The 27,999-nt window shown below is 43.4% G+C and overlaps 3 protein-coding genes across 4 annotated transcripts in view; 2 read left to right on the top strand and 1 right to left on the bottom strand.

Annotated features, from left to right (window-relative positions):
- The first annotated feature begins 16 nt into the window (after positions 1–16).
- Positions 17–5,749, top strand: kcnv2a (potassium channel, subfamily V, member 2a). Its single transcript, XM_068574750.1, has 9 exons — positions 17–154; positions 759–896; positions 1,474–1,652; positions 1,751–1,922; positions 3,271–3,462; positions 3,612–3,866; positions 3,935–4,051; positions 4,259–4,384; positions 4,848–5,749. The coding sequence occupies exons 1-9, from the start codon at positions 17–19 to the stop codon at positions 5,124–5,126; spliced, it is 1,596 nt and encodes a 531-aa protein (XP_068430851.1). The 3' UTR covers positions 5,127–5,749.
- A 296-nt stretch (positions 5,750–6,045) lies between these two features.
- Positions 6,046–12,992, bottom strand: pum3 (pumilio RNA-binding family member 3). 2 transcript variants are annotated; one of them, XM_068574749.1, is made up of 18 exons: positions 12,932–12,992; positions 12,208–12,275; positions 11,927–12,124; positions 11,346–11,532; positions 11,148–11,223; positions 10,801–10,894; positions 10,385–10,451; positions 10,084–10,258; positions 9,850–9,953; positions 9,321–9,399; positions 9,036–9,134; positions 8,524–8,577; positions 8,320–8,400; positions 8,066–8,208; positions 7,514–7,736; positions 7,325–7,412; positions 6,914–7,004; positions 6,046–6,603 (listed from the first exon to the last, which is right to left on the bottom strand). In XM_068574749.1, the coding sequence occupies exons 2-18, from the start codon at positions 12,272–12,274 to the stop codon at positions 6,474–6,476; spliced, it is 1,956 nt and encodes a 651-aa protein (XP_068430850.1). In that variant the 5' UTR covers position 12,275; positions 12,932–12,992; the 3' UTR covers positions 6,046–6,473. The 2 variants fall into 2 exon arrangements, with proteins under 2 accessions (XP_068430850.1, XP_068430849.1); XM_068574748.1 differs by lacking the exon at positions 12,932–12,992 and having other exon boundaries at positions 12,208–12,286.
- Positions 12,993–13,383: 391 nt separating this feature from the next.
- The window catches only part of LOC137784151 (cilia- and flagella-associated protein 44), a 16,844-nt gene continuing 2,228 nt past the window's right edge, over positions 13,384–27,999 (top strand). Inside the window, exons 1-29 of the mRNA XM_068574617.1 lie at positions 13,384–13,643; positions 14,360–14,492; positions 14,663–14,825; positions 15,983–16,085; positions 16,165–16,381; positions 16,555–16,669; positions 17,304–17,468; positions 17,784–17,939; positions 18,053–18,100; positions 18,809–18,908; positions 19,030–19,124; positions 19,222–19,431; positions 20,001–20,111; positions 20,201–20,353; positions 20,590–20,805; positions 21,036–21,178; positions 21,492–21,771; positions 22,736–22,791; positions 23,050–23,212; positions 23,782–23,912; positions 24,336–24,544; positions 24,822–24,966; positions 25,191–25,368; positions 25,564–25,805; positions 26,293–26,533; positions 26,698–26,901; positions 27,253–27,448; positions 27,536–27,640; positions 27,911–27,999. The exon at positions 27,911–27,999 is cut by the window's right edge and continues 42 nt beyond it. Of these exons, the coding sequence (XP_068430718.1) occupies positions 13,553–13,643; positions 14,360–14,492; positions 14,663–14,825; positions 15,983–16,085; positions 16,165–16,381; positions 16,555–16,669; positions 17,304–17,468; positions 17,784–17,939; positions 18,053–18,100; positions 18,809–18,908; positions 19,030–19,124; positions 19,222–19,431; positions 20,001–20,111; positions 20,201–20,353; positions 20,590–20,805; positions 21,036–21,178; positions 21,492–21,771; positions 22,736–22,791; positions 23,050–23,212; positions 23,782–23,912; positions 24,336–24,544; positions 24,822–24,966; positions 25,191–25,368; positions 25,564–25,805; positions 26,293–26,533; positions 26,698–26,901; positions 27,253–27,448; positions 27,536–27,640; positions 27,911–27,999 (4,458 nt within the window). The 5' untranslated portion in view covers positions 13,384–13,552. The remainder of the gene's footprint in view (positions 13,644–14,359; positions 14,493–14,662; positions 14,826–15,982; positions 16,086–16,164; positions 16,382–16,554; positions 16,670–17,303; positions 17,469–17,783; positions 17,940–18,052; positions 18,101–18,808; positions 18,909–19,029; positions 19,125–19,221; positions 19,432–20,000; positions 20,112–20,200; positions 20,354–20,589; positions 20,806–21,035; positions 21,179–21,491; positions 21,772–22,735; positions 22,792–23,049; positions 23,213–23,781; positions 23,913–24,335; positions 24,545–24,821; positions 24,967–25,190; positions 25,369–25,563; positions 25,806–26,292; positions 26,534–26,697; positions 26,902–27,252; positions 27,449–27,535; positions 27,641–27,910) is intronic.

Below are 27,999 nucleotides of genomic sequence, written 5' to 3'. Positions count from 1 at the left end.
GACCCAGGAGTAAACCATGTTGACCCACCTCAGAGCCCGAAGCAAGAGTGTATTCTCCAGCTACAAGCCCGGCGGCCCGACTCAATCTGTCCAGGAAGCAGACGACTATCTGGACTTCATCAACACCTTTGTGAAGCCATGGAACTCCATGCAGGTCAGACTGAATGTATTCACAAGGGGGGACGCCAACCGGATTAGACTCACATTGTGGGGACTCGCCTTCCTTGTGGGGACAAAATGCAAGTCCTCAAAATGTAAATTATGTTTAAAAGTGAAGACTTTTTATAGTTGGCTTGAGGGAAGGGTTAGGATTATTCTGCTAGTGTTCATGGTTATCTTTGGGTAAGTCTGCAGGGAATCTATGGGAGTCAATGTATAGTCTCAAAGTGTTTTTTTTTTCTTTTCTCCAAACATTTGTTCATTGATCTTTTCATGCTACCATTTTCTTCACTTTACAAGATTTGTTTTTCTTTCTCTGTCAAGTCAAATGCAGAGCAAAATGTAAACGATATATATTTTTATGCATTTCAATGCATTTACAAATATTATTTTGTTTATTTCTTTTGGCTTTTTACGTATAAATCTAAAATCTAAATCTTTAAATATTATTCATCACAAGTCACACTTTCAATCCTTATCCCAGTTTTTTTGCTGTATCCAGCTCAATTTGATCCCTTTGTTTTAAATTGTCTAATTCAGCTTGCATACAAGCTTAAAATGCTGAATTCATCCTCAAAGTTGGTGTGTTGTTTGTGAAGGATCTGGGCAGAGACATCTATGATCTTTACGCCGAGTATGAAACTGAAGGGGAGGAGGATCAACTCCCGGTGTCTGCCTCCAGCCTGCTGCTTCCTGCAACCAAACACCTTACTCTCAACATCAACGTTGGAGGAACGGTAACTTCCCTCAACTCTCTACATACTCAACATATTGTTTGGCTGAAAAAATGTCTAAAACAGACCGATCTTTTATTTGTAACTCGCAAACTAGCTCAATCACACATTCTCCACCAGGGGGAGCTGTTCAGCTGACCGGTCAGTTCTACGCGTGCTGACCAGCGCCACCTGTTGGAAAGTAAACTAGCAGCACCTGGGGATGCTGCCTCCTACAGGCAAAGAAAGACAGAGCTCCCCTTGAACTTGAATTGTGCCACCTGCTGGAATTGTTGTACAGCTGCAGTTTTTTTCTTTTTTATTGCTCCCTCATGAACTTTGCAAAAATATGAAACCAGTTTCTGGTTCAAGCCTCTCAAAGGTGAAGATTTGCAACTTTTCTCAGTTCTACACCTGTGTGTGTGTGTGTGTGTGTGTGTGTGTGTGTGTGTGTGTGCTCAAAACAAGCAATGTGAAGAAAAGGCTGCTACACAGGTGTAATCTGCAGCTTTTAAATGAAATTGTCCTTTTACTTTGTTGTTATGAATATGTTTTCATTCTATATTAGATCTTACTTTTATTCTGTTTTCCTCTCCTCCAGGTGTACTCCTTGCCATACAGGTTAGCAGCCAGGTATCCGAAGACGCGGATCGGCCAGTTGGCCACGTACACAGACCACAGCAGGAAGTTGGACCTGTGTGACGACTACATCGTCCAGAGCAATGAGTTCTTCTTCGACCGGGACCCTAAAATCTTCCACAACATCTTCAACTTCTACAGGTGAAAATAAAATGCATACTAGGAAGAAAGAGGAATGGGATTTTCTGACTCCTCAAAACAATTCATTCTGGACCTCCTGTCTCTGTCTTTCCCGTCAGAACTGGAGTGTTGTGGATTAAAGATGATCTGTGTCCGCGCAACTTCCTAGAGGAGATAAACTACTGGGGCGTCCGAATCAAAAACAGCCAACGCTGCTGCCGTATCTCCTTCGAAGAGAGGCAGGACGAGCTGAACGACCAACTGAAAATACAGAGACAGCTGATAGCTGAGGTGGGTGATGGAAGCACGTGGCCTGTTCGTAATCTGGAGAGTCCAGATCCCTGGATGATTGCGGACGTGTCCACGCGTTTGTCAGAGAAAACCTCAAGTGGTGTTCCAGTAAATCGCCCGGCCGTCCAGAGGAGAAACCACCCAGATAATCGGAGCGTTTGTGTGTGTGGCAAAAGGGTTTGAGACGGTTATAGTGACCTCCCAAAGGCAGCATCCGTCTGTCACGGTCTAGTTCTGAGACTTTTTCCGCTCCGTGGAGAATAAATGAAGAATACACACAGACGATATTGCAGGTGATGTCAGGCATAGTGTCGTAAGATGTGCTACAGAACTTTATGCTCCCCTGCAGATCTACAGAAATGATTTCCTTTTTAATCCGGTGACGTCGTCACGTCAACATGCTCATGACCTTAATACCTGAAAGCTATAAGGACCTTCCCACCAGCCACAGCTGTACTTTGCGTTTAGTGCTAGTTAGCATATGTTGGCATCCTAACACGCTAAACTAAGATGGCGGAAAACGGTATTGCATTTCAGTTTTCGGTCTCGGACTTGAGAATTAATTTCCTATTATGTTTCATATTTCTCTCTCGTGTTATCCATCAATACATGCAGTTTGGGTTTGATTCTTTTGAGAGGCATGTCACCCAAATACAATGGAGGTTAATGGAAATGAATTTGTACTACACTTTCAAAAATATACAGTGTCCAAGTGATGGATGTTCTGCAGGACACGCTGGAGGCAGTGTTCAGTGGAACTGAATAGTTCCTATAAACTATGTAATGAATTGGTTTTATTTACGTAATTCTTATTCCCCCTGCAGGCCCCAAAACTACTGCATATAAAACTGCCAAGAAGTCATCCCCTTTCCAGCTTTAGTGGTTCAGCAGTTGATGCTTTTTTATTTGTACCTGTGAGATGCTGTTGGTAATCTTCTGGCTGACCTACATTATAAATCACCGCTCTGCTCCGCCGTCTTAACAGATGGAGAATAAGCTTTTTCTTGGCACAGATGTTTCCATCAGAGGTCCCACTCTGATGTAGTTTTGTCGAACCAGTTCCTTCCCCGCTGTGCGCTCTGGACATTCAGTTCTCTCTTCTCCGCCTTTGGTTTGTGATTGAGACGTTTTGTTCGTCTGTCCTCCCTGTTTTTGAGTTGGCGATACGTGTGTGTGTGTGTGTGTGTGTGTGTGTGTGTGTGTGTGTGTGTGTGTGTGTGTGTGTGTGTGTGTGTGTGTGTGTGTGTGTGTGTGTGTGTGTGTGTGTGTGTGTGTGTGTATAGATAGATATTTCCCTTAAAACAACTACTATGTTTCAATTCTGTGGATGGGATGCTTTTCTGTCCAGCTGGAAATGGAGGAAAACGAGGTGCTGTTTGATGGCTTGGCTTTCGGGTCGACCCGGAAGAACATCTGGAACCTGATGGAGAAGCCTTTCTCCTCTGTCACCGCTAAGCTAATGGCCATCGCCTCCTCCATGTTCGTGCTGGTCTCGCTGGTCACCATGACACTTAACACCGTGGAGGAGATGCAGTACAAGGTGTGTGTTTTCCTTTGTGTGAGTGTGTATGAGAGGGGGAAAATATGTTCTGAGACAATACTCTTATAGCAGTAGAGCACAAATCATACAAACTATTCCACCAAACAGTCAAAACGGCTCTTTATATCCTTGTTTGCTTGCTCTTCCAGACTGCATCGGGCCAGCTCAGCGGCAGATTCTACGGCGAGTACGTGGAGTCGTTCTGCATCACCTTCTTCACCCTGGAGTACCTGCTGCGCTTGGTGTCCACCCCCGACCTCAAGTGTTTCGTACGCAGCATGCTGAACACCGTCGACCTGGTCGCCATCCTGCCGCACTATCTGCAGCTGGCCCTGGAGTGCTACGAGGACAAAGACATGCACCTGCACTCCGGGGACATTGAGGCTGTGTCAAGTGTTGGAAAGGTAGGAGGAGATGACTTAATTTATTTGTCATCCACATATTGGTTAATCTCTTGTCGTCTTTTCTCTAGGTGGGTCAGGTTCTGAGGATCATGCGTCTGATGCGAATCTTCAGGATCTTGAAGCTGGCTCGTCACTCCACAGGCCTCAGAGCCTTCGGCTTCACACTGAGACAGTGCTACCAGCAGGTCCGGCTGGTTTTTCATGTTCAAATACTCGGGTTCAAGCGATGACGAAAGTGTTGCACACTGTTTAAAATGTCAGAGAATCTGCGGTTGGAAACAGCCGTGGCCTGTATGGATGGATTCTAATGAAGCTCAGACTTTCACGCCTCAGTCATGAGTGAGATCATGACGTGCAGAGGAATGCAAAATAATGTTTTTGTCTGCATGCAGGTGGGCTGCTTGCTGCTCTTCATCGGCATGGGCATCTTCACGTTTTCAGCCGTGGTGTACACCGTGGAGCGCGACGTCTACAACACCAACTTTACCTCTATGCCCAATGCGTGGTGGTGGGCCGCTGTGAGTCCACAAACATAAACACGCACACACATTCCAGCAGCCTGTCAATCATCCTGCTTTCTATCTGCACACTGCACCCATCACTTTCTGTGAGATCCATCATCTTCAGCTAGTGAGTTTGAATAAAACACATCGGACAAGTGACAGCATTGGCGATCCAGGATCCACTCCATTTTGTGCGACATCAACAGAACTCATCATGGCAACACCTGAGGGGAAGTTACAAGATTACGACTGCCTTGGGCCACCCTCAGAGTGTCAGCCAGTTACAGGCCCAGGCCGTTTCTCAATGATTGCTGAATATCTGGCTTTGAGACCTGTTTCATCTGGGTGAATTAGAAGAGATATGGCTGATACTTTGAGAACAGAATTAAAAAATAGAAATGAGTGTGTCCTCAACCTCTTATTGTGCCTTTTTATATTAAGTATTTTCTGGTTCTCCGTGTCTCCTTCATCCTTTCAGGTGAGTATTTCCACAGTGGGCTACGGCGACATGTTCCCCGAGACTAACCTGGGCCGCATCTTCGCCTTCGTCTGCATCTCCTTCGGTGTCATCCTCAACGGCATGCCCATCTCCATCCTGTACAACAAGTTCTCGGACTATTACACCAAGCTCAAGTCCCACGAGTACACAGCCATCACCAAAGCCCGCGGGAAGCTGCACTTCGCCAGGAGGGCGGCGAAGAAGCTGGCCGAGTGCTGCGAGGACGTCCCGCAGCCGAGGACGTCCCGCCTGCCGTGAGCCTGGTGGCAGATTATTAAAGTCTCCACTGAGATGTGACAGGGATGTAGAAAATACCATGTGGCATTCTGTAGACGCCATTTTCACATCCTCCAGACCCCGTGGGGGCAGGAGTCACAGCGGTGTGAACCAACAACCTGCCGAGGAAGCTAATTGTCTGGACCATAGTGACGACAATTTATAATGTCACCCTAAGGTCAGGACTATTCTTCCTCTGGGGACGTTGATGATATATCCTTTCATCCATCCATCATTCATATCCGTTTGTTCTCGTTAAGCCTCTCCCAGCATGCACTGGGAGAGTGAACCTCTAAATTGGTGCAGATTGAATAAGAAAAGGTCTAATTTCTTACTTGCCAAAATGCTTTATGCTAATCCTCATTCTTTTTTAATCTACATATTGTACATCTACGCTTGAGCGGGCTGTTGCGCCATCATCACCGGCTGCTCCTCTTCATCAAGCCACTAGTCTCTACAGCTCACAAGTAATCCAGGATTCAAGAGCGAGCAGCAAGAGGACTGAAATCATAAGTTGAAAACCCGACATCTGGATGAAGGATATTAGACCAGTTTATTTTCCCTATACATCTCTCCCTCTACAATAAAAAAGCTTTGTCTCCTCATCGTGTCGTCATTAAGCTGTGCAGCTCTACCCCTCCATTTCTATACATATGTAAACAGTCACCACTGCTGCAGGAAAATGAATACTTATGTCATCAATTTCCAGCAGCTGTTCTGAACGGTATGTGGTTACGTCTTCGTTAAAAGCTTACAGAGAGACAGCTGAAGCCACATTAAGGACTGTGAGGCAATCAGTGTTTGGCTAGGTGGCTACTGACGTTTTAAGTGCAGTTAGAAAACAACTCCAATGGCGGTTCAAATGTGAGCACACTGACAAAGCTTGTTGATGGAGTTGTCATTTAAATTTGAGTTCCAACACATCATGTACTTTAATTTGCAAACATGTTCTTTTCAGATAGTACAATTAGCACCCGAAAAGCTAAATAAATGTTAGAATAAACTATTGAAAATAAAAGATGGCAAAGAAAGACCTGCCGTTCATTAAATGGGTTAACAGGAACTGCCAAAAGAAAAAAAATGTTTGAATTGGATAAACTGCATAGCATCACCTCTTCCCGATATAACCTTTATTTCATGACTCACGAGTACAATTCTCAACATTTACACACAAATTTATCCACATCAGGGATGGACTTGACAACGGTTCGTCAGGTTGTTGCCGCACGCTCAGTCTTTTGCGTTCTCTGGTATAAAAAAAAAGACCCCACTGCTGCACAGGAAGTGATGCCTTTTCAAATCACAAGTCTGTTTTGGAATCAAAAGTCTCTACTTGTTCAGCTTCTCCAGCAGGATTTCAGCTCCTTTGTTGTTGCCGATGCTGGCGAGCTCTCCTTTGATGGACTCCAGCGCCTCCTTCACTTCTGCGGCCACAGACTTGTCGTAGCTGTTCAGAAGGCTGCACACAAAAACACAGGACAAGGTCAGCTTGGGGCCAGATATCCAATAAATATTTCCTACATTTGTTTGATTTGGTTGTTCACCCACATATGGGGCTCCATCTTTCTGTTAGCCTGTGCAACGCAGGACATTTGTTTATAATCAGTTATATTGTGGTCACTTCTTCTGACAACATTATGGAAAAGCTCTATAAAGAAATAAAACATTAGCCACACAAATGTTAAGTGTGTATCTGGGTGATCTGATCCTGGATAGAACCGCAGTGTATAATTTCATTGGCTTGTGGGTGTGTATATTGTCACACTGACCTGCAGAGCACCATGGCTCCTCTGTTGACTTTGACCCAGGTCTTCAGATTGTCCGTTCCCACCGTGTCCACCAGTATCCTGCCGAACCGCTCTGAGAGAGACAGGAGACACGGTCACTGTTGAACTCCTACTTCTTTGTCCTGAACACTTCACTGATTTCAATGCACTCAACAGTTGTCCTCTTGTGCTCATTAAATAATCTAACAACTTTCACACACCCTTAATCTTTGCATGTGTGATAGGCTCTTCAACATTATTCCTTGTGTTCGTGATTCTATATTATATCAAAGTTGCCAAGAGAAATAAAGTTTTCAGTGACCAAGTCTCTCCAAGTTAATTTTCATAGCATGCTGACACAATCTGATTCAAAACCATGTTTATAAGGACCACTAAACTGGCTGGTGGCTTTACCTTCCTTGCCGGCCTCTGCCAGCGTCATGTCCTGCTCCATGAGCCATTTCAGCACCAGGTGTCCTGCTGGATGCTCCGCCATGTGAAGCTGCAGCAGAAGCAAAAACTCAGAGTAAAGAACTGCCCCTTGTGTTGGATTATATTAGTTGGTGCAGGAAAACCTCCACCTCGCAATAACACACACTCTACCTGTCCGTCGATCCCTCCTGGTACCAGTTCGTGATTGGCCAGCTGAGCCACGGCCGTCATGGCGGGCCGCAGGTCACCGCAGGCCGACGCCAGGATGTCACTAATGGTGACGCTGGACGCCTTGTCCGTCACCATGGTGGCAGCGTTGTCGCGGAGATGGTCCAGCAGCGGCGGGGAGACGACTTCCAGCAGCTCCTTCCTCCGAACTGCCATGTCCTTTTTACTGATGGGGAGGAACGCAGAGCCAATCATTCGCTTGCACCATAAATACTCTCTGCCAACTGATTCATTTCTTTCTCTGCAGGAAGTTTTAGATGGACCTCGGCTTGAGGTGCTCAAATTGCCCAAAAATAAAAAAGCACATGTGTAAAACTCAACTTATGAAATAAACTATTTCCCTTCTACATCCATCAACCGGATCACAGCGCGGTGTGTGTCTACACTCGATACTACAGTAGCACCAAAGTGCTTGCTGACGATAAGCTTGACCGAAGAAAGCGCCATCAATGTTTACGTCACCAACACCAGAAATAAAAAGATTGAGTCCGTTACCTGTGTGCGTTTCCGTCTCCTTGCTGCAGAACCTTGATGATCTCCGGCAGCAGGTGAGCAGGGTCTCTGGGAGTCAGCAGATACAGCAAAACCTTCTTGCCATATTTATTACCGATGACCTCATCCAGAGACGATAAGATCTCCTGAACAGGTGGGACAAGATTATTATTATTATTTTTTAACATTAACTTTGGCTTCTCTCACTGACGTGACGGGTCACATCGCACTCTAAGTGAACATGACTTCACACTTACTGAGAGCACGGCCTGTTTGACAAGCTTGGTGTCGTCCACGCAGTCAAACATGGCCAGAAGAACCAGGTGGCCAAACTCTCCCTGTGGACAAAGGACTCTTGGTAAATAATCAGCATTTGATCTTTTCTTAAAACAACATTGCGCTATTACAGCGTCGAAAGCTCGGTTCTATTATGAATGACAGGAGGAGCCTTGAGAACTCACCGTGGCAAACTTCACCATGTAGGTCTTCATAGTTTTGATAATAACTTTTCTGTCCTGAAAAATACAAAAACATCTCACGTCATTTAAAGGCCAAATCTACTAATTACACAATGTGTAACCCTCACCATCCTTTATGTGGATATCCAATCCGTGCCGATAGTAAATGTTGTCTTTAGAAATTCCTCGTTGTGCCATGTTGAGAGAAAGCAGAGTTTGCGTAGTTGGAACTACCGCGTTTTGTCTAAATATTCAGTCGCATTTATTGGAGCCTATGGGCGAGGACATGCAGCGCAGAGAGACCGAGGCTGCAGCTGCATGATGGCGCAGTGCACCCTGGTACATGTAGGCACTGCCAGCACGGCTCCGCGAGCAGGAGAAGTCCACTTTGTTGGTGTAAATAGCTTGCACTGAGGAATGTATTGCTTCAATTAACTACATTTACCATCAACACTGGTTGGACACCCACATGAAATGTGGCATATTTTTCTGTGTTTTTGTGTGTACCCACACACCTTCGCCGTCCCGTGCCACAAACAGTGCATTGCCACTCGTGCTCCGTCGTGTGTGTGAGCCATGTAGACGACAGACTCTCTGATGGACTCGATCATCTCCTGCTCACATCGGGAAAAAAAATATACAAAGTAGTAAAGAAACTGTAATATTTGTCTTCATGGGTCAAATTTTGGCAGATTTTTTTGGCATTTTGATTTACGTTACAGCACACTGTAACCTTCATAAAGTATCACGAGGGAAAGAGATTACTACATCATCATGTGAGGTGTCAAAAGGCTTCTTACCATTTTCGGTTTGTCTGGTGCGAACATGAAGAAGTCCAGGAAGACTTTGTGGACCAGAGAGTGTTTGATCACTTGTTCTCTGAAACGCAGCAGAAAAAGTTGTCGTCGCATTCTTTAAATTCTACATTAAAGCAAATGACAATCAATAAAAACAAAGTATATCATGTCAATTCAAATGACAAACTAGATTAGGAAATGGGGGAACGACAGGAAATAGAGTTGAATACACAGTTTCTCATTACATTCAACTAATCCAAGAAATAATAATAAAACTTCAAACTCGCTTTAAAATGTGTTCAAATCTCAAAGCAAATAAATATTGTGAATCACAGTCGTCGAATCCTCGACTGTGGAAATCCCTCATCTTGTCCATGTCGATGCTATGTTTACACAACATTATTTTGCTTTGGGCCTTTTTTTGGTCTTCTATTCTTCGGTTTGTCACCTAACACGGAGCTGCCACTAACAGTGAAAAAATGCCCACCAGAAGTACCGATGGTGCGACTTTGCTTTCACTTTCTTGTCTTACTTTTGAGCCATGGGTGTGAGGGTCTGCTTCATCTCGTCGATGATGTTGTTCAGCTTGTCCGGGTTCGCCTCCGCCACTTTCTCGATGGTGTTGCACACAGACGACTGGACGCGCGGGCAAAAACGTCCACATCGGTCAGCCGGCAGCAGATATTACACACAACCATAGTTGATCCAATACGGTACCATCCACATTGTCAAATACCGCGGTGCGTTATCAGGCAGTGGTGCGTACCTTGCAGATGGTGAAGGTGTTCCCGTACAGCCCCTGGGTGAGCATGAGTCTCTGTGACAGCACGGCTTTGTCGTTGTAGGCGTACTCGATGATGGACGAGGCGGCGGCGTGCCGGAGCATCGTGCGCACGTGACCCCTGAATTTTTTCATCACACACGCCACCAGCTCCTTGTTCCTGCGGAGGAAATAGATACACACACATTGCCCAACTGATATAACATTGATATCTTTTAACTGGATCTAATGAGAGTCTGATTAGAACGTGGAAGTTTGCACAGGAAACCAATCCGAGCCGACTTACCCGTACATCAGCAGTTTCTTCACCACGTGTTTGCCGTACTGCGACTTACACAAATCGACGACGTCGTCTGCGGGAAACCACAAAGCACCGGCGGTTAAGATTCGTTACTTAGCTTCTCTACTCGTACGGCAAAAATATACAGTGTACACAACCAAAACGTCACTATATCGATAAAAAGGTTTAAACTATGAAAAGTTAATTCATCAGCCACAGAGGAAACTCTAATCCCAGCGGGATGATCCAAAGCTCATTATCAAAAAAAGCACAATGACAGCGGCTGTCATCTGCAGGTTGTCAGATTATGTGAACACTGGCTAGTTTCGAACATGGAAATCACAGACATGCAAGCGGACTCAACAACAACAGTAAAGTTTCAAAGGTGGCAGATGAAGAAGCAAAAAACACGGGAGGCTCACCTTTCAGCTCCTCAAACACTTCCTGTCTCTGCTCGTGGCTGCCGAACTGGATGAAACACTGCAGCACTCGCACCGAGTCGTGAGCGAACGCCATCTGGAGGCAGGAGGGCGCAGTCAGAAGCCGAAACACAAGTTGGGACACTATTTTCTCCCAATGTACAACAGGGTGTAACTCTGCCTTTGTTTTATGACTTGTCAGACTCTATATTTGTTTTGCCTTGTTTTTTTTTTAAATCTCATCTATCTCATCTAAAGGATTCAGTTGCGTTAGTAAACACTAATTCCTGAGGGAACGCACAAAATAGCAACTCTTCAGTAAACAGATGAAAAAACACAATAAGACTCACCTGTTTCATCTTCCCGCGGACCAGATCGTGAAGCTCCGTCATCAGTTTCATCTTTAACTCGTTGTCGCACTTCTTTCTGTTGATGCATGCACACAACCACCACCATCATGGTTATTCATTTAATTTTGGTCATCTTTACATTCCGACAACAGAGAATTAAAGGTTCAACTTTTACTTCCTGTGTGCATTTGAGCATACCTCCTGAGGTCACCCCACAGTTTTTTGCACTGACAGATGATCTGGAACATGTCCTTCCTCTCCGCATGCTGTCTGCTATTCTTCAGATCCTTCTTTATCTGCTGCCTGTTCTTCTTGAGCTCCTCCTCCGTCTTCCCCTTCATTTTTGGATCATGCTCGCCTTTCTTCGTCTTCTTGGCCACTGGTCCTGCACACGTGCACAAACAAAGAAATCCATTAACAGGACTTCACAGTTTAAGTGCAGACACGACTGCTTTGAGCACAACAGTAAAACAGGCAGCCAATCACAAGCTAACGTTTATGTTGTTTTGATACAAGCATATTGTATTTTGAGCTTTTCTAGATATTTAGTGTATTATTTAAATTGTTACTAGCAAGCCCCCTTATACTTTTATGTCACATGACAGTCCACTAAATATGACGATATTTAATAGACTGTCATGTGACATGAAAGCATAAGGGGATCCGTCAGTGAAAATGTTAATTGGGCAAAAAATTCAGCAGCAATGAGATGTCAAGGAATGAAATATGCAAACCTACATTGTAATCTGACCAGGAAGTTGAACAAATATGTTTCTCACCTTCAACCTCGTCTTCTTCATTTTTGGCTTTAAATGGCGTTGTCCTCTTCTTCGGCCCCATGCCGGGTTTGGAGAAAGATTTGTGTTCTTTCTTGCCGCCAACGCCACCCATCGGCCTGCCCTTTCTCTCTGTGCTGTTGAAAGGTTTGTAGGGCTTCTTACCGCCCGGTTTACCGCCAAGTTTGGTCCCCATGGAATCTGGACAGAGAGACATGCCAGTGACAAACCTGGTGGAAAGTGATGGTGTACATCGCTGAGTGGTGTATACGACGACAGCTTACCTTTTCCTTTCTGTGGAAACTTCTTTCCATCTTTTGGAGAAAAGGTTTTTTTGGATTTAGCCTCCATGCTAGTGAGCATAGCAGAGGAACATGGAGACAAGGACAAAGGCAGAAAGACAGACATCCATTATAAGTAATCAGAAGTCTTGGCTCCAAAAAACCTTTTAGAGACCAACGTCCCACATGTTTCCAGTCCATGTTTAGAGTCTGAGCAGTATGTCTAGCTAAGAAGAAATCAAACACTACAAAGTCATCCGTTACAAGATCAAGTTTCGCAGTTGTTGCTGTTGTAAATATCTTAAACTTAAATGGTTGGACAAAGCTTCCTGGAGAGTTCGATTGGATTTGGTTATAGAAAACAGGCTTGTTGCTAGCCGGTAACTGCATAAAATCAATACAAGCACATTAAGTATAATCAGTTTGGGCTTTATTTTAAATTTATTGTGAAATTAAGCATTAATAAACCACAAATTTGTGTGATGCCATACACATAAGTAGGTGGGAAATTACAAAACCAAAAACAGCAGTTGACGTTAAAAGTAACGTTACTAGAAGTAAGTATTTTTTTTTCTTCCCGTAGCAATAACCTAGTTTACAGCCGAAATAAACAATGCGTTGGATGTCAACAAATGTCATTACGGTCGATAACGCCAATTTTTGGTGTATCCGCACAATTAACATCAACAATAACACAAAACACATTAGTTTTACCGGTGTAACTTACATTTCAGTTGTACACACACACGATGTCCAAACTCAGTCCCATGCGTTCTGTGACCGGCGCGGTTTACGGCACAAGACGTCCAATCAAACAGAGCCTTCACTGTCGTAAAGCGTAGGTTGTCGCAACCACGTAGGACGCTTTCTGACGTCTCTGCGTCAACTCTAAAGTGGAATATTAACCCTGTCCGTTTGCGACATGTTTCTGCATTTCCCTATTTTGCCTCTGGATGTATTTTTTAAGAAATCCCAAGCAACTCAAAAAGACATCTGCAATGAAATAAACAAACAAAAAAGTCGAGGACTACATTAACCAGCATGCTTTGCAGAGGCGTGACTTTCCTCGTTGCCGGGCATCTGCAATGACATCTGCAATGAAATAAACAAACAAAAAAGTCGAGGACTACATTAACCAGCATGCTTTGCAGAGGCGTGACTTTCCTCGTTGCCGGGCAACGCCTCCAAACTAAAACGGACTAACGGACGTTAATCAAGTCAAACTTCGTGTAAAACGTTTTATTAAGTGTTAGTTCAACACAGAATAACTGAAAGTGCAATTCTTGATTGTTGCTAGCGCTGTATTGGGATTTATTATCACGTTCAGTGCCCTTTGCTCAAATAGGTAATGTTGGAAGAAAACATCGCTTCTGTTGGTGAGCTGTCGGAAAGCTCACCGGTAGAGAGCTCACCGGCAGAGTCACAGGGAAACATTGAAGGTAACGTTAAAAAAACAACATTGTTTTTTTCAACAATTATTAATTTTTGACTTAGAGCGCTTTGCGTGATGCTACAAACGGGAAAAATTTGGGCTGAGTGTCTACTCGGCATTTATTTTATTGTTTTCAAATTGCCAAATAACTTTGAGTAAAACGCTCCCCTCGTCACTGTCACGTTTTATCTAGCCGTCCAGTCCCAGTTGAGGAAGGGGCGGGACAAATAGCCTTAATGAGATTTTGTACACAAAGAACCATCTCAACGAGTTGGCTACCATCATTTAATTCAGATTCAGACTTCACTACAAAAAAACATAAAAAATAAAGATCGCTCCAGACACTCTTTAAAGTCTACAGCACTAAAAACAGACACAATAAGTCCACAACATAGTTATAATAAAACATAATTTTATCACTTAACTACGTCGTCTGTCCCTTTGTTCTCAATGTAGAGTGAGGTCAAGAGGTTATCTTAGCTCCAGACACAACCAAAGCCTTTCAGCTAAATAGGAAAACCTGCTACATTATTGATCAATATACAATTACCTATTTTTAAGTTTTTAAAACTGAAATTACTGAAAATGGGCATTATAGGGGTATGGAAGTTGCTGTCAAAGATGTCCTCCTGTCCAGGTCTAAAAATAAAGTTGCTCTGCACACTATAAGTGTCAGAGGAGTTTCACCTCTTCAAATGTTTCTTCTCTCACAATGAACACCAGTGGAGCAGCAGGATGCTGCAGAGGGATCGAAGATGCAGCGGTCTGCAGATATGAACTATAAGTATGAGGAACTTCACTCCAGACCGTTTATCACACCTTACTCTGAAATCCCAGAGAACCTTCTGCACCTCTCGTATCCTTCTTTGAAAAAGAATTGAGTCTCGCTAAAACTATTGTATGCCGCCCCTCCTCTGACCTACTCTCATCGTGCTCGGCAAATAAGTGGTAAGATGACATCTAAAGTAAATCTTGTGTGATGCTTCGGTGATCCTGATCTTGATCCTTAATCCGCCATGCATTCAGTCACTCCTTTGGCTATGACAGTAAGCGCAGGGGGAACCTGCAGCTCCTGGATGACTGGACTCTGATCTTTATAGCAGGCAACCTGCTTGTCCTGTTGAATATTTCCACCAAGGAGCAGAGATACCTCCGGTCTTGCAGCGGAGAAGGAATCGGTTCCATCACGGTAAGATGGCTGCTAAACGTCGAGTGACAAGTGACTTCTGAGGCTGTCTGTGAGTGAGTGAGTGCAGGAGGTGCTAATGAGATGGATAAACAGACAGGCCTTCTCAAGTACAGCTTATTAAATCGTGGTACTTTTGTAGCATTTCCACTTTGACTGTGCTGTATTTTAGAGGAAAATACTGCATTATCAATATGTGTGTTTTATAAGCAGAATTACAACACTAATATAAATCATAAGGCATTGCTAAAGTATAGGAGGATCACCTAAGATGCACTTACTTTCAAGTGAAAGCATCAGTAAATCAAAACTTCTTTTATACGTTTGCTAAGTTCACACAGAGATGATACTACATTACAAAATTACTTTTTGTGTTTTATATATACTAATTGCCATGTCGGTCTCTATACTGGTCCTCAAGATTATTTTGGTTCACTGACACGAAATGTAATCAGACTTCACCGCGATATATAGCATGACTCAAAGTTTATAGAGTGCCTAATAGCTAATCATAACATGTAAATCAATAGCTGTCTGAATCTGGGGGCAAATTCTTCTCAAAAATAATATTCTTTTCAAAATTTAGCTAGGTGTGAGCAAACCATTTACTAAAAACCTTCAGAATATAGATAGAAATAAAACAGGAATGTTTAGTGTGTAGGCGCTTCTGAAGTGGAGAGCTCTGGCTCAGAGTTTGCAGGGAAAAAAACAAATGTAGAGAAAACACCCTTTACAAATATGTATTGTAAAATTCCATACATTCTGAAAAAATATCTAACAAATAGCATCATCACATTTCCCCAGTTGATGACATACATTAAGACAATCATTTCTGGAAATAAGGCCTTATCATGATTTGGTTACAGGTACATGTATGACCATGCCCAAGAGTATGCTTAGTGGTCCCGCCTACAGTATATGATATGATGTGATGTACAATATAAAATAAGGTCAATCATTCAGTATAATCCAAACATTAATCCCAATTTTGGATATAATGTTTTAACATGCAAAGACCAAATTCATCACTGATTATTGCTTTAAAATAATTTCTGTGTGTGTATGTGTGTGTGTGTGTGTGTGTGTGTGTGTGTGTGTGTGTGTGTGTGTGTGTGTGTGTGTGTGTGTGTGTGTGTATGTGCGGGCGTGTGTGTGTTAAGGCACACCCGAGCAAGGAGTACTTTGTTGTTGCAGAGAAGGGAACGCAGCCCATCATCATAGTATATGAATATCCCTCGCTACGACCGTCCTGCATCCTCAGAGGTAAAAGGGACCAAAATGCATTGAGATCTACTTTTTTTCAAATGTGATGTTTTGAATCGTTTAACCCTCCTGTATGTAGGCGGTACGGAGCGGGCTTACAGCTTTGTGGATTTTAACCCTGACGGGAGCCTGCTGGCCAGCGTGGGGAGCGCACCCGACTACATGCTGACGCTGTGGGACTGGAGGAAGGAAGAGGTGATGCTGAGCAGCAAGGCCGTTTCTCAGGAGGTCTACAGGGTCAGCTTCTCCCCATACAACCCGAGGCTGCTTACATCATCAGGATCTGGACACATCAAGTAAAGGGCACACTGTAGCCTCCTAAAACCCTGCAACGCTGTTGAAACACTTCTATAAATATGACGTCAGACATCAGAAGATGAATAATTCGCTGACACAGATTTGGAAAAAACATGTTTGTTTATGAGTTTTCAAATAAAGTGAAAATAACTTCTGTCCTTCTCTCTGCCAGGTTCTGGCAAACGGCCAGCACATTCACAGGACTTAAGTTGCAAGGACTCATAGGACATTTTGGGAAAACTACAGCAACTGATATTGAAGGCTATGTGGAACTTCCTGATGGAAAGGTCTGTGCCCTGCTGGTCTGACAGGTTGGGGTTTTTGCAAAAGTTAGGAAGGCCTCAAAAACTATGGAAGACTCTCATAAAATCTGACACGTTACAATAACTAATGATTTCAAAGTCACAAAATAACTCAAGCATACTAAGCAATTGAGGCAGCGCCTCAAATGTCCTGCGAGGTAAAAAAAAAAATTTTCATAGGAGTCTGGTATTTTTGACGAGAGCATAATATATAAGAACGGGCTGTCTGAAGGCAAGGGAAAGTGGAAAAACCTGATAAGGATGTTTTTCAGTGGGCCTTTCATTTTGGTGGCTAAAAAACGGTTTGCTGCTGCCCCCGTCCACAGACGTTTATTGCTTAGTTTCTGTGATGGTACCTCATACAAAAACCCACTTAAAAATTGTTACTATCCCCTTATGGTTTGTAAAAGTAAAATTCCCAGCCCTATTTCTTTTTAGCTCTTTTAAATTTGCGTCTGACAAAAAAGATTAGCAGCTCTTTTTTTTTCTTCTTTTTTTTTTTTAGCATTTATTGATACATAAATTGATTGAAAGCGTCTGAACAACAACTGGTTGTGGTGTAATTGTTAGAACTAACAGTTACATCTGAACCTCAACGTGCTTCGTCTCCTCCTGTCAGGTGGTGTCTGGCTCAGACTGGGGCAACTTGTTGCTGTGGGATGGGAATGGCATTAAGGTGGAGATTTGCCGCAAAGAAGGGCGGAACTGCCACATTGGGACGGTCCAGCCATTCGCCCTGGAAGAAGGACAGCTGATGACCATTGGCTCTGATGGAGTGGTCCGGGTGAGATCCTCAATATGGTTCACCTTTAGAACAGGTCTGTCAGGTTTGTCATCAGATGTTTTTCAAAATGGATTTTTGCTTCACTAAACATGTGACTGTTTGGTCATCATTTCTTTATTATCATTAGTTTTATTTTCTATTCACTTTTATTTATGTATTGTCCAAATATCTTCTTAAGGCCGTCACATTATATTGTCATGTATTCTATGGCCTGAAACATTGTGATATTGAACTTAGTCTGCTGCTCCTTTTAGGCCTTGTCCTCTTTCTTTATTGTTAACAAATTCCCCGCCCCTCCTTCTCTGCCCCATGCAGGGTTGGGACTTTGAGAGCATCGACACTGCCGACAGTACCAGCGACAGCAGCAGGTTTGAGCTCGAGCCCATGAATGAGATGGTGGTTGGACACAATGTCTGCCTCTCCTCTGTGGTGAGGAGTTCCATCCCTGACTCCTTCATCTGTTTTGCTCAGGTCAGAGGCCAAAAGGTCAAAGGTTACTAATTAAACCCATTTGCAATCCATGATCCGGTTGTAGTTTGATCAAAACATTCCAACGCTATTCCCTCCACTATGTGGTTTTATAGGATTCCAGCGGAGCCATCTGGAAACTGGATCTTTCATTTACCTACACAGTAAGTTTGTTTTTATAGAGTCGTTATCTTGGTTTATTTAAGCTTGTATGAAGCAAAGTATTATATTATTGGCCAGCTAGGATGTATTTTTTTTTTCTGAGCTGTGCTTATTGTAGGAACATCTTTGGGGTGTGTTGAGAGAAAATGATTTACATTCATCTGCACCTTTTAAAAAAGTCAGTGTATTTATCAGCCAAAAATTTGGTTCATTGTCCAGACAATCAGGATCTTTAATTGGACCGATTGTAATCAATTACAGTAGGGGCAAGCGCAAATGCTGAGGTGAAGACAAGTGTTTGTAGTTATGTATATATAATATAATCTTGTCCTGTATTCATGGAAACTTTGTTGCAAACAGAGTTTGATCTAAAAATGAACACCAATACAATCAGTAATTCAAAATGTTGTCAGAAACATAATCTAAGCATCGCAATGTTTAAATAAATAGACCAGAAATCCTGTGAGAAGAATTTTAAAAAGTAATTTTGAAATTGTAATACTGCCAAGAATTTGCATATTTACTAAACATCTGATTACGTCTTTCAGTTCTGTATCGGAATACAGTTACCATTTTTTAGTTTTGCATCCTAATTTCGTACTGTAGCGCCATTCTATATATTTGGTTGCTCCACAAGCCTGATGGCAGCCAAAAATGTATCGGCACATGTCATGATAAATGAGTACGATGAATAAAATCTGTGTGTGCAGACTCCAGATCCAGAGTGCCTGTTTTCCTTCCACGGCGGGGCGATCCAAGGCATGGACACGTCGAGGAAATCTCACCTGATGGCCACGACCGCTCTCGACCGTGCGAGCCACGCATCCCCACACCTGCGCACTATCGTACAAGTTTGCAAATACACAGACTCAAAAACACACACACTGTATAGATACAATGTACTCTGTCTGCCTCTGTCCCTGATCTCCAGGTTCAGTCAAAGTTTTTGACTTCTTGGCCAAAAAAGAGCTGACCAGCAGTCGCTTCAATCAGGGCGGAACCGCTCTCAGCTGGGCTCCACCTTTGGTGAGTCAGTCGATGTGAGAATGTGTCGTGCTGCCACTTGCGATGAGTGAGTACGCACAGAAAACTGACCCGTGACGCTCTGGCATTTTGTCTTTAGGTGAACCAGAGTGGAAGTTTACTGGTGACAGGCTTTGAGGACGGGGTGGTCCGGTTACTGGAGCTGTACGACCCTCAAATGCTGCACCTGGACACTGGGCGCAACCCCAAAGGAGATGCCAAGCTGCGCCTCAAACAGTCCTTCAAACCCCATAATGCTCATGTAACTGCTATCGCATATGAGCGAAATGGAGAGATTCTAGCCACCGGGGTAAGAGGTTTTCCAAGAAAAACAGGTGGTTTTGAGAAAATGTGTGTTTTAAAATTAATCTTTGGAGCGTTAATGTTCGCTTAAAAGGCTTGTATTTTGCTCCTTTGTTAAGAACAAAACAGCGATAGTGAGCCTGGACTCTGGGCGTTTCTTTTTATTAGTTAAGCAATATGTATTGTTTTTTGTGCCAAAAAAAAAGATAATTAATCTAACAGCTTTTGTTGATACAGGGGATCTCAGCCTGTGGTATTGTGAGGAATATGATTTATCTCGTTAGATATTGATATTGCCTCACCTTCATACTCATAATGGCATTAAACACACATGAATGTCAATGGCCAAATGCTCATTTTGACGGAAACAACACAATTTCCATCTTTATTTTTGCAAGACAAAATAAAAACACAAGGTTAAACAACTGGCTCAGTTTTGTGTGAATATCTATGTTTCCATAAATTCATTTTCAGGTTAAATTATTTACTTACTTTGATAACTTTGATAAGCTTATATTTTTCTTTTTGTTATTCCTCTCACCTTTCTGACCCCTGATCTCCGCCCTGCCCCCTCAGAGCTCCGACCAGACTGTGTTCTTCTTCACTGTCGGGGAAGAATACAACCCCATCGGCTTTATCCAGGTTCCTGGGCCGGTGCAGGCCCTGGAGTGGTCCCCTCATTCCCACGTAAGTCCTTTCTCCCATCTTCATGCACCCAAATGTCTCTGTGATGGAAAATCATGCATTCAACCGATTTCTGTTCCCCTTTCACCCAGACTGATAGCAGGCTGCTCATCCTGTGTCAGAGCGGTCATGTGGTCGAGATAAACAGTCCTGATCCGGAGGCCCACAGGCCGACCGAGACCTTCCAGCTGCCTGAACTGCCCAGCAGATCCTTCAGGTTCACGAGTATCAAATCTCGAATCAAGGTCTGGGCTTTGTCTGTCTTAGAATTCATTTGCAGGATTTTAATAGTTCATGATAATGTTATAGTGTATGTTTTATAAATAAAGTAACACCATAATTATACATTTTGTGACATTTAAGTATTTTTTCCTGTTAATTTACTTTCTTCTTCTTACATTCTTTTAAAAAGGATATCGACATGACATTTGTTGGAAATAACCAATTAAATTTCAGCAATTTATGCGTTTGTGTATTTCAGAGAGACGAGGAAATCGCTAGACGTCAAGTCGCAAAGGACAAGAAGAACAAAGAGAGAGAAGAGAGGTTGAAAGAATTAAAGCGACTGAACATAAAACCAGAGAAAGAAGAAGAAGAGGAGGAGGAAGAAGAGTTGCCTGCTATCTACATCCCAGAAACCCCAAGTCCCCTCTACTGTGGCTTCTACTCAGAGCCAGACCAGTTCTGGCTGTCCATGGTACACACACACACACACACACACACACACACACACGAACACACACACACACACACACACACACACACACACACACACACACACACACACACACGCCACTAACCATATCCCTCACCTAACCTTAACCACTGATCCATAAATCTGCTCTTTCCCAGATTAAATGATAATACTTTATCACAGACAGAGGACATTTGGTTTTCCCTTAAAGATATAATCCATTTCTCCTTCAGGGTAGCTATGACTCAGGTTTCCTGTATCACTGTAAGTTTTCCGAGAAGCAGGACGAGGATCCGGACCAGCAGCAGGATGAGCCGTTTGACTTCCTGCCTGTCCACAGCAAAGAAGACGACCCCATTCGCTCTGTCACCTTCAGGTAGCTGGAGCAAAACTAACAAATCCGTAATTTCTATCTCAACCATGATTCCCAGATCAAACGACTATATTTAATGTGAAAACAACATCAACTTTCATCAACTGCCTGTTTCAGTTTCTTATCAACCCCGATTTCAGCAGCAACGTCAACAAACTAGCTCTGACAAACACACGGTTGCACAGACAGACACAATCACTTAAGAGTGTGTTTGTTAAAACCAAAACGCACCAAAAAGGAGAGTAAACATTGGACTTCATCAACACAAAACGAAAACAACCATATAACGTTTCCCTCCTGGTGTTTTGCTGCGTAGCTCCAACAGGCAGCTGCTGCTTTGCGGCATGCACTCGGGCTTCATCAGGGTTTACCCTCTGAAGCCTGGCGACAGCAGCCTCACCTCCATGCAGGCCTACTGGACTCTCAGTGTTCACGACAACCAGTACGGACACCTGCGGCACATCTGCTGTAGCTATGACGACAACTTTGTGCTGACCGCGGGAGATGACGGCAACATCTTCTCCTTCAGCCTGCTTCCTCCAGAGGAGCTACAGAAAGGCCTGCAGAAAAAGAGGGCCAAGGTTCCTTTACCCAGGGTCAGTCCATATAACGCTGATTCTGGTTCTGATATTGTATTAACATGTTATGCAGTGTGGCTCTATGGATGAACAAAGTCAGTCTGTGAATGGACTGATGAACATACAATGACATTTTGTAGACGATCATGTTCCCCAGGGGTTGAATCTTGGTGACTTTGATATTTCCGATTGTGCCACCTGCAGGTTAAAACTATTCCCGTATCTAGTGAAATATATATCTACACATACTGGATGAATTGGCACACAATTTGGTACACACGTTCATGGTTCTCAGAGGATGTATTAACTGATGCATAACAATGTCACAGATTTGGATTAACTTTTCATCTTGCGCTGTCAAGATTAAGGACCTTCCCATCAGCCTCAGTTTTTCTTTTTGTATAATGCCAATCAGACAATCTTAACATGCTAAAATGCTGAGCCAAGACACTGAGCAGGGAGGACATACCTGCTTAACATCAGGATGTTGCCATTGGCATCGTGAGCATGTTAGCACGGTGACAAGTTTTTTGTGGACTTTTTTTAATTTCTCGACACAGATGCTCTTTGGACAGAGGGTGTCATATGTTTCACAGATAGATATATACTATATAAATTAAATTGACCGTGAGCTCCTTCTATATGAGGCAGGTTACTAGTATGTGAGCTTATAAATTAGTTTGTTCAATGTGGACATTTTTGCAACATCCTCCTGCAAGGATGTGTATTTCCTTCGGTAACAAACAGCATATATAAGATATACACGATTGGTTTTCTGCATCTGGGGAAATCAAAGACAGTGACGGATGTAGAAAAACAATGTTCTTCACAGTTTGTAATGAGTTTTTGAAATGCATTAGTCTACAACAGAGTAGAAGATGTTTTTGCTGTTTTGGATGTAGTGCTGTAGGTTGACCAAATGGATGTTTGTCGATGACTATCAATGAAAAGTAATCATCTTGTTTCCACACTTTTCTAACAGGTGGGTCTTGAGAACGAGGCGTTAGCCCAGGACATTGAGGACCCAGCTGCCTACAGGTGAGTGTGAATGATCTGTTTAGGGATAATTGGGTCACTTTATTCATGTCCTCTGTGTATCACTGTTGTTACTTTCTGTGTCTCTATTTATGGCAGTAATTTGTCCAGTCTAAAACTGTATTGTCTCTTTTCTTCATTTTTCATTACATGATATTTGACATTGAGCTTCATCTATAATTTGATGTCACTGCAACTCCATAAAAACACCAAAGTTCCATCTCATCTAACCCAACCCGACTCTCCCTTGACTCCCTCCAGCATAGAGACGGCCAGGCAAAAGCTGGAGAACGATCGTTTGCGTCGGGAGGCCGGGCTGAAGATCGCGGCGAAGCACAAGAAGCTGGCCGAGCTCCAGAAGAAGTTTAAACAGCTGCTGAATGACAACAAGAGTCTGCCGGAGCACGTTCGCCTGAAACCTGCGGTACAGACGCACATGCACGCATCATGTGGTTTGCCGTTGCAGCTGCAGTTTAGTTTTAGAGATCTTATCCCCATTAACCCTGACCTCCACGACCTCACTGTCCTCAATAGCAGCTGTCCTCTCAGCAACTTTCAGGCTGACGAACATCAGAAAGGCCTCTTTGGATCTTTTCACTTGGTACAAATAGTACACAGTCAGTGGAATTATTTTAAATACGCAAAAGCGTTCCTCCATGTTTACCTTCAGTAAGTTAAGCAGGGGGACGCTGATTTTTCTAATTCCATATGGACAACTTCTTTCTTGTTGACCGGCAAATGAAACAACTGCAACGCTGTTACTTAAGTGCACGCAAACACACTGATTGCGGTCACCCTTTAATGCGGGATTTTAAAAAAAAGCTGGCGCTAAAAAAACTAAACCATTACAGTTTAGGATTAAGACCTGGCTTGTGTGTCAGGTTAGGGTTAGGGATTTTATCATTAAGGTTTGGATAAGTCTCCAGGGAATTAATTTATGTCAGGGCAAGGTGCTCAATTGTGTGTTTGCCGTGTGTGTCTTTGTGTGTGTAGGAGCTGCAGCTGGACCGGCGTTTTAGTGAGCAGGCAGAGAGGGCCATGGCCCAGGGGGTGAGGGAGGTCAGAAAGCAGATGGGCTGGGAGGAGGAGCGCTGCAACATAGCGCTCAGCAAACTGCAGGAGTGGTACACACACACACACACACACACACACACACACACACACACACACACACACACACACACACACAGCCATCTAATTAATCAGATAACTGCAGTATTGTTGACATAAATACAGTTAATATTAGATTAATCATTAGTGGGGTTTCTATTCTTTTTCAATGTCTGTATGTAATTTTGATCATTTGAAATCTTTCTATGTTAATTAAGACTTTGGTAAATACATTTTTCTAGTTTACTTCACATGTTTCAAATCAGTCAAGAATGGAAGGAAAAAGGGTTTTGTTACTTTGGATGGCATTATCCTGATGAAACAGAGGAGACACGGACTAGCATCCTAAGACGTTGGGATGTTATTTATTTTTATATTTAGGAGGTGGATACAACCCGCCTCCAGCCTGAAAACCTCAGCTCTTGTCTTTTTTTCAGGTTCAAGGACTCTCTGGAGGCCAACATGGTCACTGTGATTGCCATCGGCAGCGACCATAGGGTGTCCACTTACTGTCTGCCAGCACTCGCAGCGCCTTCCTCCAAGCTCAGACATCAGAGGAGACCCAGCTGTTTCGAAGGAAACAAAGCCGCTCTACAAGAACGCAGAAAATCCAGATTTGAACCTGCAAAAGACATTGGAAAAGACAGTAGGAATATGTTTGTTTGTTTGTTTCACCTCTCAAAAACTTCTTCTTTTTTTTTTTTTACAAAATATGCAAGTGCGCTAGATCAGCCAATACCTTTTTAACTGCAACAATTACAACAATATGTGAGGAACAAAAATAATGTCCATAAACAATCAATTAAAAGAATATAACAGTGGTAGGATATGAAGGAGTTAGTTTTTTTCCTGACAGAATACAGCATATAAGGTTAAAGTATGTGGAAGACGAGCTTGATCCATCACCTGTGTGTGCTCTCTAGAGGAGGACGTGCTGTGCTGCCCGCAGGCTCGTCCATCAGGAATAGTACTGACTAATCGTCAGGTCGAGATGCTCCGAAAGGCTGCAGAGAAAGCTGAACAAGCTCAAGCAAAGATAGAAAAGAGGAAGCAGGAATGGGCCCAACTGTGAGTGTCATGTCCAACCTCAACATCACCTCAGTCCTCTCTGCTCAAATCCAATGTATATTAGCATCCTTTATTTTTGTTTTTGGTCATGGAGCTTCCTGTCTTCTTAAAAATGTATTCAAACACATTGTACTGCCCTGTTAACTCGCTAGGGGCCGATGGGGTTATATATTGTAGCTGTTGCAAAGCTGGTGCAAAATTGTGATGGCTTGTTGCTGTCTCAGTTATGCAGAGAAGCCAAACAAGGACAGTGAAGATCCACAGGACATGCAGGCCATCCGCGAAGCCAAAGAGACTATAGGTGACTTAAAACTGAAGTCAGACAAAACCTTTACGGTGCCAAAACACCTGAGGATGAATGCTGAGGGGAAGACAGCAGAGCTGATACGCCTGGAGGAAAATGTACACACACACTCACACACACGCACACACACACACACACACACACACACACACACACACACACACACACACACACACACACACACACAGACGCACACACATAAATTATTAACAGTCTAACGAAACAAATCAGTTGATTAATGAATGATGGTTGAATGTACAACAGATAAATTTACGGACTTTCTATCCCACTAGATCTGTGAGAAGCAGACTGAGATGAATGGACGTATCGTGGCGTTGCGGGACTCAAAGGTTCGTCTCGTGTCTCAGATGCATGCTCAGGCTCAGCAGGTCCGGAAGGTCCAGCAGCGTCTGCCGGCACATCTCCACCGTCCTCCACCCGCCCTGCCCACTATACTACCAGAGGAAACCCGAGAGAAGAGGCTGCAGTATAACCATGCCACCCTGAAGCGATACAAGGTTCTGAGGGAGAAGAGGTACAAGATCCGGGTTTTAGTCTGAACCAAGACCAAGGCTATAGAGTGTCAGAAAGAGTGTAGGAGGGGGTGACTACATAGAAAAAATATTTAAAAAAATAGTAGGTATAACCTTAACGACCCTGGCCCGTTTTGGTGTCATAACAGGTGTGATCACATCTCAAGATTGTCTTTAGTTTATTTGAGAAATTAATAAAATAAATCTGAAATGTAGACATCATCCCTGATACTGCACTTAACCCCCAGTTCAATCAGGTTTGCAGCAGGTTTTAGTTAAACCTCAGATACCGTGACCTCGACAAGAGTTTAGGTGATAACTGCAGGACACAGCAACCAGGCTCATACTGAACCTGAAGACACAGCAATGGGGTTAAAGTGATTGTGTGTCTTAAACCAGAAACCGCCCAGCTGATGGCAGAGCAACAGCCCCAGCCCAGGATGTTCTGAATAGCTGCTGATCGTGTACTTTAAAAAAAATTTCAAACAGGTCCGAGACCATTGAGAAGGAGGGAGTCACAGATTTACTTGAGGAGCTGGAAAAAGAGATGGAAGAAGAGGAGAGGAAAGAGGGAGACAAAGGGACTCCCAGTCTGCCAGCTTCATCTGCAACCAGAGTAGAAGAAGAGACGGCAGAGGAGGAAGGCCCAGAGCTGAGCGAGCTGGAGGAGGAGCTCCAGAGGGAGGAGAAGATCAGACTGCTGCATGAGCAGGACTCTCTGCTGGAGCAGGTCTGGTTTTCTTAAATGAAGCCTTTTTGATCAAATATAAGCAATTTAGGTTAATATATAATCAAGAGCAAAGTATCTTTCCTGAACTTCATGAACATCTCAGGCAGACAGTATATATAACATTGTGGTTTAATCCGTGGATGTATTTTTTTTCTCCTTATCAGATGGAGAGTTCGGTGTACCGGTTTAATGCGGAGCTCATGCTGCTGCGTCACCAGAAACTCTGTCTCGACTGGCAGCTGAAGATGGCCGACCTCCGTCAGCTGACGCTCTACCAGGAGCTTCTGATCCTCAAAGAGTTCGAGAGGAGGGAGGAAAGCCTGCAGGAGAACCTCAACGGACGCATTCAGGAGGAGAGCAGCATCACGGTGGGAGAGAGTTTATGTACTACTGTAGTTTTTTCCCACAACAAATCAATATTTGAATTACTGAATTATATTTCAGCTGTGGAGTAAGTAAGATTTTTTTTTTCTGTAAGTATATTTTAAAGAGAGTTTTAAAGTATCACACACTGTTTGATTTCGAACAGACGTGGGGAAAGGCTTACCAGGAGCATTTTTAAATCGACCAAAACAGAAAATATTCTATTTGAATAAATATATTTTTCCTCCATTTTGTCCACGTAACTACGGTGATTGTGTGGGAAGAGAGCTGGGCGTCCTACACAAACAGTTTCTTGCGTACTTTTTTGTTCCATCCTCCCCCCTCTTTCCTCTCAGTCTGACCTGGAGGAGTTTAATAAAGAGCTGAAACGGAAGAATGAAGAAATAGTTCAGCTGCAGGAGAGAGAGAAGGCTCTGACTGCTGCCTTCCAGGCCTCACTGGGAAAAGAAAACAAGTTTGAAGAGTTTCTGACCAAAGTCTTCAAGAAGAAGATCAAACGCGTAAAGATTAAGGAGCAGACGGGAAGTAAAGGTGAGCAGAAGTAACACAGAGGAGGTTGTGTGATGCTATGTGTTTATGTGTCAATGTGTCCTTTATGATTCAATTGTGTGTTTGAAGATGAAGACGAGGACAGTGATGAAGACGATGACTGGGATGATGATTATGAAGACGACAGCACAGAGGACGGAGGAGCAGCTCTGGACGACAAGAATTGCCCACCAGGTGGAAAAGAAGTATTCAAACCCACAATTGTTTCACAGTAAAGTGTGAACCCGGTTAAAAAATGCTTTTTTGAATTTGAAAAAAGTATCAACGTGGGTAGACCGGGCGGGGAAGGGAAGGGAGCGAAGACACACCCAGTCGCATCGCTGCTCTTGGCCTGTTTACACTATATGTGGCATTTTATGACGTGTGTTTCAATTGTATTATATGTGTGCATTGTTGTGTGTGTGTGTGTGTGTGTGTGTGTGTGTGTGTGTGTGTGTGTCTCAGGCTGCGAACCCGAGTTGTTTGAGAGCGCACTGCAGATGCGTGAGCGTCGGCTCGACCTGGAAGAACTGCTGGTGGAAGAGAAGAAGAGT

The sequence above is a fragment of the Clinocottus analis genome, unplaced genomic scaffold (genome assembly GCF_023055335.1).
Source record: "Clinocottus analis isolate CAN_PGR_092001 unplaced genomic scaffold, fCliAna1.0.p SCAF_13, whole genome shotgun sequence".
Classification (NCBI taxonomy): domain Eukaryota; kingdom Metazoa; phylum Chordata; class Actinopteri; order Perciformes; family Cottidae; genus Clinocottus; species Clinocottus analis.
The sequence above is the reverse complement of the archived record's forward strand: the minus strand, read 5'-3'. Positions and strand labels throughout refer to the sequence as shown.

What these genes read in the sequence shown, in the direction of transcription:
- kcnv2a (XM_068574750.1), top strand. Translation starts at nt 17, where the DNA reads ATGTTGACCCACCTCAGAGCCCGAAGCAAGAGTGTATTCTCCAGCTAC. An exon ending in AGAGACAGCTGATAGCTGAG is followed by an intron (nt 1,923 to 3,270) that starts GTGGGTGATGGA and finishes TTTTCTGTCCAG; the next exon opens with CTGGAAATGGAGGAAAACGA. An exon ending in CTGTGTCAAGTGTTGGAAAG is followed by an intron (nt 3,867 to 3,934) that starts GTAGGAGGAGAT and finishes TCTTTTCTCTAG; the next exon opens with GTGGGTCAGGTTCTGAGGAT.
- pum3 (XM_068574748.1), bottom strand. Translation starts at nt 12,286, where the DNA reads ATGCTCACTAGCATGGAGGCTAAATCCAAAAAAACCTTTTCTCCAAAA. An exon ending in ACACCTTCACCATCTGCAAG is followed by an intron (nt 9,954 to 10,083) that starts GTACGCACCACT and finishes CCGCGCGTCCAG; the next exon opens with TCGTCTGTGTGCAACACCAT. An exon ending in TGTGGCACGGGACGGCGAAG is followed by an intron (nt 8,578 to 9,035) that starts GTGTGTGGGTAC and finishes TGTATTTTTCAG; the next exon opens with GACAGAAAAGTTATTATCAA.